The sequence below is a fragment of the Argentina silus genome (genome assembly GCF_951799395.1).
Source record: "Argentina silus genome assembly, contig: scaffold_450, whole genome shotgun sequence".
Lineage (NCBI taxonomy): Eukaryota > Metazoa > Chordata > Actinopteri > Argentiniformes > Argentinidae > Argentina > Argentina silus.
The window spans coordinates 1-12,500 of NW_028152413.1; the positions used below are offsets into that span (position 1 = coordinate 1).

The window sequence follows — 12,500 nt, forward strand, 5'->3', positions numbered from 1 at the left end:
GTTATGGTTATGGTTATGGTTGAGGTTAGGGTTATGGTTGAGGTTATGGTTGAGGTTATGGTTAGGGTTATGGTTATGGTTGAGGTTAGGGTTATGGTTGAGGTTAGGGTTATGGTTATGGTTGAGGTTAGGGTTATGGTTATGGTTGAGGGTAGGGTTATGGTTGAGGTTAGGGTTATGGTTGAGGTTATGGTTATGGTTATGGTTGAGGTTAGGGTTATGGTTGAGGGTTATGGTTGAGGGTAGGATTAGGGTTATGGTTATGGTTGAGTTTGGGGTTATGGTTGAGGGTAGGGTTATAGTTGAGGTTAGGGTTATGGTTGAGGGTAGGGTTATGGTTATGGTTGAGGTTAGGGTTATGGTTATGGTTGAGGTTAGGGTTATGGTTATGGTTGAGGGTAGGGTTATGGTTGAGGTTAGGGTTATGGTTATGGTTGAGGTTATGGTTAGGGTTATGGTTGAGGTTAGGGTTATGGTTATGGTTGAGGGTAGGGTTATGGTTGAGGTTAGGGTTATGGTTATGGTTGAGGGTAGGGTTAGGGTTATGGTTGAGGGTAGGGTTAGGGTTATGGTTGAGGTTAGGGTTATGGTTGAGGGTAGGGTTACAGCTTACATAGCAGCAACATGAAGGATCTGTTGTGTCGACTATATTGAACGCTTCGAGTTCCCCCTTCAACCACATTCTGACCTACGATCACGCTGCAACATCAACAACATCAACAACAACAACATCAACAACATCAACAACAACAACAACATCAACAACATCATCAACAACAACAACAACATCAACAACAACAACAACAACAACAACATCCATATTATGCCACAGCCACTGGTTCTGTGTGTCAGTGATGGACAGGTCCTCTGATTGGGTTAGGCCAGTCAGTCAGTCAGTCAGTCATGTGCTGTGTTTGTTATTGGACGAGTCACGTCTGTCACACAATGCAACATGTGTCCTAAATTTTGCACAACCGCAAAATATTTTTCACAGCCAACAGTGTTTTCATAGAAACATAACCTAATGTTAAATGTTTCTGAAGGCCCTGTGGTACGGAGGAGGACAAGAGGCTGGATGTGACAGACATGGTTGGAGTCTTGGTCGGAGTCATGTCCTGGTTGGAGTCTTGTCCTGGTTGGAGTCATGTCCTGGTTGGAGTCTTGTCCTGGTTGGAGTCTTGTCCTGGTTGGAGTCTTGTCCTGGTTGGAGTCTTGGTTTGAGTCTTGTCCTGGTGGGAGTCTTGGTTTGAGTCTTGTCCTGGTGGGAGTCTTGGTTTGAGTCTTGTCCTGGTGGGAGTCTTGTCTTGGTTGGACCAACATAGTCTCCAACTGAATACAGTCTGGGGGATCCTATTATCTGGCTATACCAGCGTTTGCCCATCTATTTTGACACAAGATATGTGAAAAACTAAAGAGTTCCGTAATTTGGGGTGTCAGTCGGGTGGTTCCTACCTCGGCCCCCCCATCAACCTCCTGATGCAGCGTTCTGCCTTTTGGATTGACCTGCCGGTCCAGCTACACCACCACACACAGAAACCTCCCCCAGGACCTGTTCATCTGGAGTCTTGTCTGGGGTGGACATGGCTGGCGTCTCCTGGTGTCCCAGTGAGACAGCATCAGCCTTCTGAAAGCCCCAGCCATGCTCTGCACCACCATGTTCAACACAGAGGCACAATCACACAAAACCATTTCCTTTTAAAGGAAACATTATTCAGAGTTCTGCATCCGTGTGGATTGGCGAGCGAGGCTGAAATTGCTGTAGATTATGGGATTGGCTGTGGTTCCTATAGTAACCAGGCTAAAATACCAGCCTTTTATGATAACTAGACTCACCTGGAAACATAACTAGAAACATGCTACATCTGTGTATTGTCTTATCATAACTGTGTGTGTGTGTGTGTGTGTGTGTGTGTGTGGGTGTGTGGTGTGTATGTGTGTGTGTGTGTGTGTGTGTGTGGGTGTGTGTGTGTGTGTGTGTGTGTGTGGGTGGTGTATGGTGTGTATGTGTGGTGTCTGTGTGTGTGTGTGTGTGTGTGTGTGTGTGTGTGTGTGTGTGTGTGTGGGACCATCTCTCCTGGTGAGGTATAAAAGGAAAGTTGTCAGCGGAGTCGACTCCGACCTTGAAAATGTTAAATCTCTCTCTTGTCGTCTTCATGCGGCCCCGCGACCCTCACTTCACACACACACACACACACACACTCACTCACTCACTCACACACACATGCTTGCTGTGCTGTAGTAAAGCAGAGTAGGTGGAAGTCTGACAAGAAGACGTTGTCACAGCAGCACAGACAGACCTTACCTCTGAGAAGATAGGAAGTGTCTCTCTCTCTCCCCCTCTCTTTCTCTCTCTCCATCTTCTCACACACACACACACACACACACCTGCCCGTGTCTTATTTCTAATCTAGTGTTCAGTCAACAGATTATCAGATTGTGTGAAGCTGCCATCTCAGACACGCGCTCTGCGTTATCACATCTCTGACCCCGACAGCCAATCAGCGGTCGTGTTGAAAACACACGACGCCAAAAAACCCTCCAATCACAAACAGCACCTCCGGGCTCTGGCCTCGCGCCGCCGGCTGTCAAACGCTGCAACAAAAGACTATTCCGGTGCACGCGCACCGGGGGCGTGCTGTCCGGTGACACCGCGCGGCGCGGGAGCAGCTGTCAGGAGCTCGAGGAGAGGCGGGCGACGTCACACACCGCGGAGCGCGTGCAACTTCTCTGAGCGTGTTTTGAATGATTTATTGGCGTTAAAAACGCGTTAAAATAACAAAATCACGTCCAGAACCAGTTAAAATCACGTCCAGACCCGTCGCTAGAACAGTCCTTACACACCGAGGATGTCTCTGATGGAGGAATACGAGGAGGGGGAGTACGAGAGGGCACCGAAGAGGCTGAAGACCGTGGATGGACCGGGGGGAGAGGAGCTGGAGGAGGGGGAGGAGGACTCCGACTCGACCTCCGCCGGGCTGCTGGGAGACGAGGATGATGCACCGGGGACCGGGGAGAACCGGGCCCGGTGGTCAACGTCTAAATACGGCTCCGGGAAGAAGGTGAGTCGGTGTTCTCACCGGTCTGCTTGCCGCTGTGTGTTTGAGATGAACGGGAGGGGGAAGTGATGATCCTAGCATGTCATTATTGTGTTGCCTAATTGAATGACTTCATCATTTTATTCATCAGTGGTCTTTGAACGTAGTTCGCTTTGGTCGCCGAGGAGGTTTTTCCATGTTTGTTTATTTGTAGAACCGTTCGTCTGACCTCAGGGCGACGGTTCAGACGCGTCAGGCTGCAGCGGTGACGCTGTTGATCTGTGACAGACATGGCGGGGGTCATTCTTCTTCTTATTGGTATTAATATTATTATTATGATGATGCTTATTTGAGACACTGTCATGAGAAAACTGAACTTTTATGCAACATGATTGACTGCACCCCCCCCCCCCCCGGGGGGGGAGAAACTGCGCATCTCGACTGAGAAATTCTCCGGGCAGATTTTCAAATAATGGCAATGTATCTAATCCTATGATCCCAAAGTACGAGGCTGTCTGTTGATGTTTGGTTAGAAACGGAAGGGGTGAGGATGAGGGGTGAGGATGAGGGGTGAGGACTAAACGGCCGTGTCGTGTTGAGCATAAGTGCGATGTTTCAGACACACAAGACGTTAAGTTCTCAACAGAACGAAGCTCGCAGTTTAACTTCGTTATCTGTAATCTGATTTTACATTAATGTGTGTGTGTGTGTGTTCCGCGACGGCCTGGCGGCTTCACATTTAGTCTGAACATGCGCAGCAGTGAGCAGCGGTGTTCATCCCTTTATGACTGTGTGTGTGTGTGTGTGTGTGTGTGTGTGTGTGTCGTGAGCAGTGGCGTTCATCTCTTTGATTGTCCCCTGGAGCAGAAACAAACCGTGGGTGGCTTTATCTAACTTCACCAGACAAGCGCTTTGACCCGGGGGTGACCCGGCCCGGGGGTGACCCCACCTGACCCTCTGGCCTCAGGACCGTCTGACACCACAAACACTGACATGATCAATCATTGAACGTTACACCACGTGTTCTGTTCATGAATGTGTGGGTGGTGTGTGTGTGTGTCTCCATCCCTCCCTCAATCCATCCATCCCCCCCTCCCTCCCTCCCTCCTAGATCAAATCTGTGTGTGTGTGTGTGTGTGTGTGTGTGTGTGTGTGCGTGTGTATGCGTGCATGTGTGTGTTCAAGAGGGCATTTTATGACTTCCCAGTGCTGCCATAGAGAACAGTACTGAACTCATCACACCATCAGCCCCCTAACACACACACACACACACACACACACACACACACACACACACAGACATACACACACACACACACACACAGACACACACACTCACACGCACACACACACACACACACACACACACACACACACACACACACACACACACACACACACACACACACAGAGTTCTGTCCTCTAGGGGGTGTTGTCCAGGGTGAGGGAGGTTTATGACCAGGAGGAAGAGGAAGTGGAATCACACTACTTCCATGACAACGTAACTCACCAGCACACTTGTTAGAATGTTTCACGTGTGTGTGTGTGTGTGTGTGTGTGTGTGTGTGTGTGTGTGTGTGTGTGTGTGTGAGAGAGAGAGATAGTTAAAGGGACAGTTTGCATTCCTAATCGTCTGGCGGTGGTGTATGCAAAGAGGGAGGTACGGTGGTACTGCCAATGCTACACACACACACACACACACACACACACACACACACACACACACACACACCTTAGTGGATTTGGCTTTTTCTTCTTTTTTTGTCTTTCACATGAGGAAGTGCTAATGCTATATCTGTTAGCGACCGTGTGTGTGTGTGTATGTGTGTGTATGTGCATCTGTCTGACTTCTGAGCAGATCTTATCAGGAGTCACTTACAAATACACTCAACCAGTCAGCCAGTCAGCCAGTCAGCCAGCCTGTGTTTGGAGTCTCTGTGTTTGGAGAGTCTCTGTGTTTGAAGAGTCTCTGTGTTTGAAGTCTCTGTGTTTGAAGAGTCTCTGTGTTTGAAGAGTCTCTGTGTTTGAAGTCTCTGTGTTTGAAGAGTCTCTGTGTTTGAAGAGTCTCTGTGTTTGAAGAGTCTCTGTGTTTGAAGAGTCTCTGTGTTTGAAGAGTCTCTGTGTTTGAAGTCTCTGTGTTTGAAGAGTCTCTGTGTTTGAAGAGTCTCTGTGTTTGAAGAGTCTCTGTGTTTGGAGTCTCTGTGTTTGGAGTCTCAGTGTTTGGAGTCTCTCTGTGTTTGAAGAGTCTCTGTGTTTGAAGAGTCTCTGTGTTTGAAGAGTCTCTCCGCTTGCAAGTGTCATAAACTTCTATTGTGGCTTTAACAAGACCCTTGGCTCTTGACCCTTGATCCTTGACCCTTGACTCTTGACTCTTGACTCTTGAATCTCACCTTTGCTGAAATAAAATACTACAGTGGAGAATTTCCACGACAGACAGACAGACAGACAGACAGACAGACAGACAGACAGACAGACAGACAGACAGACAGACAGGCAGACAGACAGACAGAGAGACTGACTGACTCTCTAACAGACAGGCAGACAGACAGACAGGCAGGCAGAAAGACAGACAGGCAGGCAGGCAGGCAGACAGACAGACGGGTGGACAGGCAGGCAGGTAGACAGACAGACAGGCAGACAGGCAGGCAGACAGACAGGCAGGCAGGCAGGCAGGCAGACAGGCAGGCAGACAGGCAGGCAGGCAGGCAGGCAGGCAGGCAGGCAGACAGGTGGAGTTGAAGCGTTGGTATTTTAACTGCTGTTCTGTGATCTCTTCTCTGTCGTCTTCAGAGGGGAGAGCTTGAAACCCTGTGGGGGAGGGGGGGGGGGGCATCGCACTGGGCAGGGTGGGGGGGGGGTGTTCTGCAACGGCTGGCTGGCGTGACGTCTCTCTCTGCCCTACTTAGCTACTGAACCACTGCAGTCTGCTACCTCTCCCCTCCTCTCCCCTCCCCTCTCCTCTCCTCTCCTCTCCTCTCCTCTCCTCTCCTCTCCCCTCCCCTCCCCTCCCCTCCTCTCCTCTCCTCTCATCCACCCTGCTCTGACATCTGAAGACTGGGAGGGGGAGGAGGGGAGGGTAGGGGAGGGATGGGGAGAGGGGCGGGTAGGAGAGGAGAGAACAGAGGGGGAGGAGAGGAAACTGTCTTACCATCAGAACCACAAATATCGTCAAAACATAGTAAACAAACACTGTGTCCATGTAGCTTCAGAACCCAGAGGTCCCAACTGTCACTGTGACCTCATGGATGGTCAGCCCACCTCCACCACGGCGCTCCGCTCCCCTCTGTCCAAACAGCAGACGTGGCGAAGGGGAGACCCTGAATCCCAGACTGCCCCAGAGACTGTCTGATGAGAAGCAGGAAGTTGCTTGTGAGCGATTAGCATGATTGGCGGTTAGCGTGACTGTAGCATGATTAGCCTGATTATGATGAGTATCGTGTGATTGGTGGTTAGCATGGTTAGCATGGTTAGCATGATTGTAGCATAGTTAGGTTGATTAAAGTCCCAGGATGAATGTCCCTCAGCAGGACGTCTGTCTCCAAGTCCCAGGATGAATGTCCCTCAGCAGGACGTCTGTCTCCAAGTCCCAGGATGAATGTCCTCAGCAGGACGTCTGTCTCCAAGTCCCAGGATGAATGTCCTCAGCAGGACGTCTGTCTCCAAGGCTGTTCTGTCCTCTGGTCACAGAATTAGCATCTCAGACAGACGTGCAGAGGAATGTTAGCAGAATTACTGTTGGTCCGATCAGCTCTCCTCTGCAATTAGAATGCAAAGACACATTCCTGCACTGAGTAAATCACTGGTGTGTGTGTGTGTGTGTGTGTGTGTGTGTGTGTGTGTGTGTGTGTGTGTGTGTGTGTGTGTGTGTGTGTGTGTGTGTGTGTGTGTGTGTGTGTGTGTGTGTGTGTGTGTGTGTGTGTGTGTGTGTTCTCTCCAGTGCTGGTCAGTTGGTTGACCTCAAAGACAGAGCTCAGATCATTAGAGAGGTGAGTTAACATCAAGGTGACTCTCCATATGAAGCACATACTCACACATACTCACACACACATACATACTCACACACACACACACACACACATACTCACACATGCAGACACACACACACACACATACTCACACATGCAGACACACACACACACACACACACACATACTCACACATGCAGACACACACACACACATACACACACACATACTCACACATGCAGACACACACACACACACACACACGCAGACACACACATACTCACACATGCAGACAAACACACACACACACACATTCTCACAGGCACACACAGACACACACACACATGCAGACAAACACACACACACACACACATACTCACACACAGACACGCACAGACACACACAAACAGGCACACACAGACACACACACACACACACACACACACACGTAAGTACAGTTATCATTGCAGACCTGTCCTCTGTGTGTGTGTGTGTGTGTGTGCGTGTGTGTGTGTGTGTGTGTGTGTGTGTTCATTGGTTGCGATGCTTCAGGCTGGCGAGATGTGTGTCAGCATGCCAACAGGCATCATCAAGTACATTCACACACACACACAGACACACACACACAGACACACACACACAGACACACACACACAGACACACACACACACACACACACACACACACACACAGAGTCTCATGTGAACACGACAACACAGGAATAACTCAAAGGTCCACGGTGAAATTACCTCCTCTCTTTGATGTGAAAACGGTAAAACAATGTGGAGGGAGGGAGGGGGGGAGGGGGGGAGAGAGAGGGAGTGGAGGGAGGGAGAGAGAGAGAGAGGTAGAGGGGGGAGGGAGTGGAGGGAGGGAGAGAGAGAGAGAGGTAGGGGGGGGAGGGAGAGAGAGGGAGTGGAGGGAGGGAGAGAGAGAGGTGGAGGGGGGGGGAGGGAGAGAGAGGGAGTGGAGGGAGGGAGAGAGAGAGAGATAGGGGGGAGGGAGGGAGAGGTAGAGGGGGGAGGGAGAGAGAGGGAGTGGAGGGAGGGAGAGAGAGAGAGAGGTAGAGGGGGGGGGGAGGGAGAGAGAGGTAGAGGGGGGAGGGAGAGAGAGAGAGAGGTAGAGGGGGGAGGGAGGGAGAGAGAGAGAGAGATAGGGGGGAGGGAGGGAGAGGTAGGGGGGGGAGAGTGGTAGGGGGAAGGGGAGAGGGAGGCAGGCGGGGGGGAGAGGGAGGCGGGAGGGGGGGAGAGGGGGGGGCGGCAGTGGCATCAAAGCAATCGAAAATCTAGTGAATGTCAAATGTTTAAACGTAGGAAATAGAATCCATGATGAGTCATCACCCTTAATCTAACTGGAGAGAGAAGAGGGGAGGAGGGGGAGGAGGAGAGAAATAGAATATATATCTAGAATATATATAATAATACATGCCGTTTAGATGACGCTATCCAGAGCGACTGACATTAGAAGATCACGTCTTCAGTATAGATGGTCCCAGCGGGAATCCAACCCCTGACCTAAGCATTGTTAGCTCCATAATCTACCAACTGAGCCACCGAGGAGGAGAAGGAGGAGAAGAAGGAGGAGAAGGAAAGGAGATCATGTGTTCACACACACACCACACACACAGACTCATGAATATTTGGTTAGTTAGGGACAGGTGTTGGTTGTGATGTTGCTGACTCATGACTCATGGTGTTGGTTGTGATGTTGCTGACTCATGACTCATGGTGTTGGTTGTGATGTTGCTGACTCATGACTCATGGTGTTGGTTGTTGGGTTGAGAGGGAGACTCTTAGAGGTCCAACCACAGGATTTACAAACTGACACAGACACGTTTCTACAACGTTTCTACAGGGTTTCTACAACGTTTCTACAGGGTTTCTACAACGTTTCTACAACGTTTCTACAGGGTTTCTACAACGTTTCTACAGGGTTTCTACAACGTTTCTACAACGTTTCTACAACGTTTCTACAACGTTTCTACCATGTTTCTACAGGGTTTCTACAACGTTTCTACCATGTTTCTACAGGGTTTCTACAGGGTTTCTACAGGGTTTCTAGAGGGTTTCTAGAGGGTTTCTACAACGTTTCTACAGGGTTTCTACAGGGTTTCTACAACGTTTCTACAGGGTTTCTACAACGTTTCTACAACGTTTCTACAGGGTTTCTACAGGGTTTCTACAACGTTTCTACAACGTTTCTACAGGGTTTCTACAATGAGAGAGAGAGAGAGACACTCACACACATACACACACAGGTTAATATACACACATACACACACACACACACACACACACACACCTTATCAGGAGCAGAATCAGCAGAAGCGTGTGCGTTTGCAGTTTTGCTCGATGCGGAGCATGACCTTGTTTCCGGCAGCTGAAGCCTAAGCCGTGTGTGTTAACGTGTGTGTGTGTGTGTGTGTGTGTGTTAACGTGTGTGTGTGTGTGTGTGCGTGTGTGTGTGTGTATTAACCTGTGTGTGTGTGTGTGTGTGTGTGTGTGTGGTGTGGGTGGTGTGTGTGTGTGTGTGTGTGTGTGTGTGTGTGTGTGTGTGTGTGTGTGTGTGTGAGTGTGTGAGTGTGTGAGTGTGTGTGTGAGTGTGTGTGTGTGTGTGGTGTGGGTGGTGTGTGTGTGTGTGTGTGTGTGTGAGTGTGTGTGAGTGTGTGAGTGTGTGTGTGTGTGTGTGTGTGTGTGTGTGTGTGTGTGTGTGTGTGTGTGTGTGTGTGTGAGTGTGTGTGAGTGTGTGTGTGTGTGAACCTGCTTCTCCTCCTGCTAAGGTGCTGTTCTCAGCAGCTGGTTCCTGTTGTTCTGTAATGTTACATTTACAGACGTCTTTATCCAAAGCGACTTACAACAAATCCATTTGTCTCAGTAAGTGAATCATCTGAACATCAGTCATCATAAGATAAAGTCATCTATGCTCAGACCAGAGGCCAATGGCAGTCACAATGCAAATTACTTTTTTTTTTTTTTATAATTATTATTCTTTTTTTTTTTTAAATTTATTTACAGTAGAGAAACTGTACAGGGGGGTAGTGGGGGTGAAGAGGTCTCTAGGGTTAGGGTTAGTACAGGGGGGTAGTGGGGGTGAAGAGGTCTCTAGGGTTAGGGTTAGTACAGGGGGGTAGTGGGGGTGAAGAGGTCTCTAGGGTTAGGGTTAGGGTTAGTACAGGGGGGTAGTGGGGGTGAAGAGGTCTCTAGGGTTAGGGTTAGTACAGGGGGGTAGTGAGGGTGAAGAGGTCTCTAGGGTTAGGGTTAGGGTTAGTACAGGGGGGTAGTGGGGGTGAAGAGGTCTCTAGGGTTAGGGTTAGTACAGGGGGGTGAAGAGGTCTCTAGGGTTAGGGTTAGTACAGGGGGGTAGTGGGGGTGAAGAGGTCTCTAGGGTTAGGGTTAGTACAGGGGGGTAGTGGGGATGAAGAGGTCTCTAGGAGGGACTGTTAAGATGTAGCCTGAAGAGATGGGTCTTCATCTACGGTGGGAGATTGGTCGTGACTCTGCAGTCATGACAGCAGTGGGAAGCTCCTCCCACCAGCGGGGCGCCAGGACAGTGAAAAGCCGTGACCAGGTAGTGCGGCTGCTGCATCCACGTAGAGGCGGCGGTGCCAGGCGGGCAGCCCAGGTGGAAGAACGGAGTGATCGGGCCGGGGTTAGGGTTAGTACAGGGTTAGGGTTAGTACAGGGGGGGGTTTGGGGGCTGACCATTGCTTGCAAGTAGGGAGGGGCTGTTCCCTTTGCCGCCCGGTAGGCGAGCACCAGGGTCTTGAATCTGATGAGAGCTGCAACCAGGAGCCAGTGAAGGGTGCGAAGGAGGGGGGTGACATGGGAGAATTTGGGGAGATTGAACACCAGACGAGCGGCAGCGTTTTGGATGAGCTGCAGAGGCCTGATGGAGGAGGCCTCAGTTTCTCTCCATTTCCTCTCAGCTGCCCGGAGCCCTGTTCTACAAGCCTGCAGGGTTTCAGACAGCCAGGGAGCGCGTGGAGAGGATGGTGCCGGCCTTGAGATCTGTGGACAGAGAGAGTCAAAGGATGAGGAAAGAGTGGACAGGAAGGTGGAGGAAGCTGCATCAGTGGATAGAAGGGAGAAGAGGGTAGGGAGGATAAGACAGAGGAAGAGAGAGTGGTAAGGGAGAGGGTACGCAGGTTGAGACGAGAGGATACAGTGTGGGTAGAGACTGACTGGGAGGGGGAGGATTTGAGGGGAAGGGAGAAGGATACAAAATGATCATCAGAAACCGGAAGAGGGGTAACAGTAAGGTTGGAGGTATGGGAGGATCTGGTGGAGACAAGGTCGAGCTGATTGCCTGCCTCATGAGTCGGAGGAGAGTGGGACAGGGTGAGGCTGAAGGAGGAGAGAAGCTTCTCTGACTGGATGTTCCGACCACAGCTGCAGGGATGGTGGTGAGGAACCCTAGAACAACTCACACTCACACTCACACACTCACACTCTCACACTCACACTCATACACTCACACTCACACTCACACTCACACTCACACTCACACACTCACACTCACACACTCACACTCACACACTCACACTCACACACTCACACACTCACACACTCACACTCACACTCACACACACACACACACACACACACTCACACTCACACTCACACTCACACACTCACACACTCACACTCCCCCCTGAGGCATTTTTTACTTTATTCATCTGTGAAAACACACTGAGACCAAGGCCTCTGTTTCCTGTCTACAATATCAGTACTATTACAAAACAACACAGGAACCTTCTGAACACACAATAACCAATCACAACAAGAGCCCTGACCAAGCACTGGGAAACGCCTGCGGGACCCAGTCCTGCAACCTCAGTCTCCCTGGACCAGTCCTGCAACCTCAGTCTCCCTGGACCAGTCCTGCAACCTCAGTCTCCCTGGACCAGTCCTGCAACCTCAGTCTCCCTGGACCAGTCCTGCAACCTCAGTCTCCCTGGACCAGTCCTGCAACCTCAGTCTCCCTGGACCAGTCCTGCAACCTCAGTCTCCCTGGACCAGTCCTGCAACCTCAGTCTCCCTGGACCAGTCCTGCAACCTCAGTCTCCCTGGACCAGTCCTGCAACCTCAGTCTCCCTGGACCAGTCCTGCAACCTCAGTCTCCCTGGACCAGTCCTGCAACCTCAGTCTCCCTGGACCAGTCCTGCAACCTCAGTCTCCCTGGACCAGTCCTGCAACCTCAGTCTCCCTGGACCAGTCCTGCAACCTCAGTCTCCCTGGACCAGTCCTGCAGCCTCAGTCTCCCTGGACCAGTCCTGCAGCCTCAGTCTCCCTGGACCAGTCCTGCAACCTCAGTCTCCCTGGACCAGTCCTGCAACCTCAGTCTCTGTGTGTGTGTGTCTGTGTGTGTCTGTGTGTGTCTGTGTGTGTCTGTGTGTGTGTGTGTGTGTGTGTGTGGGTGTGTGTGTGTGTGTGTCTGTGTGTGTGTGTGTGTGTGTGTGTGTGTGTGTGTGTGTGTGTGTGTGTGTCTGTGTGTGTCTGTG

General features: G+C 50.7%; 1 protein-coding gene across 1 annotated transcript in view; it reads left to right on the forward strand.

Annotated features, from left to right (window-relative positions):
* Nucleotides 1-2,679: 2,679 nt before the first annotated feature.
* The window catches only part of LOC310824838 (heterogeneous nuclear ribonucleoprotein L-like), a gene marked incomplete at its 3' end in the record, with an annotated part of 15,026 nt that continues 5,205 nt past the window's right edge, over nt 2,680-12,500 (forward strand). The window contains exon 1 of the mRNA XM_083698092.1: nt 2,680-3,059. Within this exon, the coding sequence (XP_083554218.1) occupies nt 2,847-3,059 (213 nt within the window). The 5' untranslated portion in view covers nt 2,680-2,846. The remainder of the gene's footprint in view (nt 3,060-12,500) is intronic.